The sequence below is a fragment of the Chionomys nivalis genome, chromosome 22 (genome assembly GCF_950005125.1).
Source record: "Chionomys nivalis chromosome 22, mChiNiv1.1, whole genome shotgun sequence".
In the NCBI taxonomy this organism is placed as follows: Eukaryota; Metazoa; Chordata; class Mammalia; order Rodentia; family Cricetidae; genus Chionomys; species Chionomys nivalis.
Genome location: NC_080107.1, coordinates 8,895,425 through 8,899,089, shown reverse-complemented (window position 1 = coordinate 8,899,089; position 3,665 = coordinate 8,895,425). Strand labels below are relative to the sequence as shown.

Here is a 3,665-nt window from a genome sequence, read left to right as displayed (position 1 = left end):
TCCAGCTTGCGACTCTGAGGTGAGTTTTAAGTCTCTGGTGCGCCTCAAGGGCGTTTCGAGAGTGGTTTGTGGCCTGATGGTGTCTGTATAAAAAAAGACTCTGCCCGGACTGATCTTTGTGTGAATTGCTTTTACCCTTTAGGTAAGTTCAAGGTAAGAAAACTGGGCTGTCTCGAATTTAGGGTGTAGAGGTAGACTAACGAAAGATTAAGTAAGCAACAGGTTTTTTTTTTAAAAAAAAAAAACAAAACCAACAACAACAAAAAACAGGATTGCTCTGTCTTTACATCATCTGACCACCTCTGTCCTCCACCCTCATTTTGGTGTACAGCTCCAAAGAGAGGTGGCAAAAACAGCGGTTGTGGAGATGAGGCGCAGGCCTCGGCGCCCGCCATGCAGACAGGCCTGAGATGGGCCGTCGCGCAATCAACTCGAGGGGTTGGCTGCAGAGTAAACTCCTGGGTCTGGGGGGGCGGCGGGGATGGGAGGTGGGCCTCCCAAAGGCCTGAGGAGGGGTGGGGGCCCTGTGGGTGGGTCCAGCCAGATCCCGGCTGGGAGCCTGGCTCGCCCGCGCCCCCACCCCCACGTGGCCGGGAGCAGCCAATGGCACGGTCCTCGGCCGGCGCCCTCGGGGCGGGAGGCGGCCCCCCGACCGGCCCAGGCCCCCTCCCAACCTGAACTTCGTTTTTATAAACGTCCCGCGATGAGCTAACCTGTTGGAGGGCGGGCGGGCGGACAGGAGGCGGGAGGCTCGCGGAGGGAGAGAGGACGGCAGGGAGAGGGCGGGTGCGAGCGCGGCGAGGAGCACAGCAAGGAGGGAGGAGGCGCGGTGTGCCATGGTGTCCAGCGCGGGGCCGAGGCCGGGGCCTGGTCCGGGCCAGGCCGGGCCATGAGCCGCTCGGGGACTTGGGACATGGACGGGCTGCGGGCGGACGGCGGGGCCGCTGGGGCGGCGCCGGCCTCCTCTTCGTCCTCTGTGGCGGCGCCGGGCCAGTGTCGCGGCTTCCTGTCGGCGCCGGTGTTCGCGGGGACACATTCCGGACGCGCGGCGGCGGCAGCGGCGGCAGCAGCTGCAGCGGCGGCGGCGGCCTCCAGCTTCGCGTACCCAGGGACCTCAGAGCGCACAGGCTCCTCGTCGTCGTCGTCATCCTCGGCTGTGATCGCCACTCGCCCCGAGGCTCCGGTGGCTAAAGAGTGTCCTGCGCCAGCGGCCGCCGCGACCGCTGCAGCACCCCCGGGCGCTCCGGCGCTGGGCTACGGCTACCACTTCGGCAACGGCTACTACAGCTGCCGCATGTCGCACGGTGTGGGCTTACAACAGAACGCTCTCAAGTCGTCGCCGCACGCCTCTCTCGGAGGTTTCCCGGTGGAGAAGTACATGGACGTGTCGGGCCTGGCGAGCAGCAGCGTACCGACCAACGAGGTGCCCGCGCGAGCCAAGGAAGTGTCCTTCTACCAGGGCTACACAAGTCCCTATCAGCACGTGCCTGGGTACATCGACATGGTGTCCACTTTTGGATCCGGGGAACCTCGGCACGAGGCGTACATCTCCATGGAGGGCTACCAGTCCTGGACGCTAGCCAACGGGTGGAACAGCCAGGTGTACTGTGCCAAGGACCAGCCACAGGGGTCCCATTTTTGGAAATCGTCCTTTCCAGGTAGGAGCGACATAGAAAAGAGAACAACACTACGGGGGGGGGGGGGGGAGAAGGAAAAAAAGAAAAGCCCCTACAGACCCAACCGGGTTTAACACACTAGAAAAGTTGGTGTCGGTTCTGTAATCTGTAACTTTCCCAATTAAAACCGCCTCTGCAATTTTTCCCTTCCCCGTGCAGCAAGGTGCTTTTGCCCTGTAGTTCAAGATCTTTAGTTACCTTTGCTTCTCTTGCTCCTTTCTCCCTCCCTTCCTCCCTTCCTCTCCTTTCTCCCCCCTCCCCCTCTCCTTCTCCCTTTCTCAACATCCTTACTTAAGAGGCTTTTTTCCTAAAAGGTGTCAAAGTTGAGCACCCACTTTTTCAAGTGGGGTTCCAATGACCACTAAAGCTTAGAGCCCATAAATCCTCAAACACAGGAACAGAAATTAAAGCTTGAGTAAAAGCTCTGAAGTGTGTGTGTGTGTGTGTGTGTGCAACTGGCAATTGCAGAAACTGTCCTTATGAGCTTTCCCCAATAACCAGACCATAAAATCCCAGGCTTGTTAAAATGCCGGTTTGAAAAACCGTGATGATCCATCAAATTAGCCTTTGTCTTGAAGTGCAAATAGTCTTCTTTTAATAATGTGTAAATAATATGTCTATGTAAATAATAATAAAGTATAAACAATCTCATTTTCTTTATTCTCTGCCCCTGCCCAGTACTTATGCATACACCACAGATACAGTCACCTAACACAATTCAAAGCTTTAGGCGCTCCAGTATCGCAGTCTAATGTGTCCCATGCTGTTGTTTGTGCCAGGAGATGTGGCTTTAAATCAGCCCGACATGTGTGTCTACAGACGGGGAAGGAAGAAAAGGGTACCTTACACCAAACTGCAGCTCAAAGAACTGGAGAACGAGTACGCCATTAACAAGTTCATTAACAAGGACAAGAGGCGGCGGATCTCGGCTGCCACGAACCTCTCGGAGAGACAAGTAACCATTTGGTTTCAGAATCGAAGAGTGAAAGACAAGAAAATTGTCTCCAAGCTCAAAGACACTGTCTCCTGATGTGGGCCAGGTTGGCCACAGACAGTTTAAAGGCTTTCAGTTGTCTCCAAAAATACCTTTGGAAAGACTTGAAAATGTATTTAATTTCCCCTTTCCCTGCCTAGTATGGCAAACATTGTGAATCCTCTCTCTCTCTCTCTCTCTCTCTCTCTCTCTCTCTCTCTCTCTCTCTCTCTCTCTCCCTCCCTCCCTCCCTCCCTCCCTCCCTCCCTTCATCTGGCTCTAAAACTTTTTGATGCAATCTGACTTTGTAATTCTGCTTCTTTCTTGCTTATTGGTTTTGTTTTTGTCTAGGCTTGTTTTTAGGATTTTTTTAAAAAAAAAAAACAAAAACAAAAACATTGTCTCTCCCTCCAGGCCAGTATAAAAAGAAAACTTGAAGTATTTTTCAATAATCCCCCAAAATGAATTTGAGAAGTGCCCATTGGATTTAGGGGTTTATTTTTTTTAATAGGTCTTTATATGCATTTTCAGAACTGCCTATGCTCATAATCCATTAGGCCAGAATTGTTTTCAGCCTTTCGGACCCTGTGATGGTGTAATTGAATCATTAGCTCTCACAAGTTGCCCCCAGGCAAGTGGAAACAGCTCCAGGCACTCAGTGAAGTAGGGTCACCGCTGGTAGAGTCTGAAGCTTGGAGATTGAAGGCTTTAAAAGCAGCTACCTTATTAATATTGAACTGAAGACGGTCTTCCCCATCTTTGGCAATCTCATTTAATGTTTTGTGTGTTTGTTAGCGTGCCTTGTAGCTGTAATGTTTTAATCTGGAAACAGTACGCCCTCTTGAATGCCTTCATTTCCCCAACTCTAGAAGCAGCTATTTAAATACCTACAGTTGGCAGTGTATCTCCTAGATGGTATAAATCCACTGCTTTCCTTGGGCCTGTGGGAATGGAACTGAGGCCATCTCCTCAATCCTGGGAAAGAGACTGAGCCAGTGAGGCCATGGGTGGAAACT

The 3,665-nt window shown here is 52.5% G+C and overlaps 1 protein-coding gene across 1 annotated transcript; it reads left to right on the top strand.

Annotated features, from left to right (window-relative positions):
- The first annotated feature begins 889 nt into the window (after nt 1-889).
- Nucleotides 890-2,706, top strand: Hoxd13 (homeobox D13). The gene is made up of 2 exons (XM_057755767.1): nt 890-1,658; nt 2,456-2,706. Exons 1-2 carry the CDS (start codon nt 890-892, stop codon nt 2,704-2,706), a joined length of 1,020 nt encoding a protein of 339 aa, XP_057611750.1.
- Nucleotides 2,707-3,665: the final 959 nt, after the last annotated feature.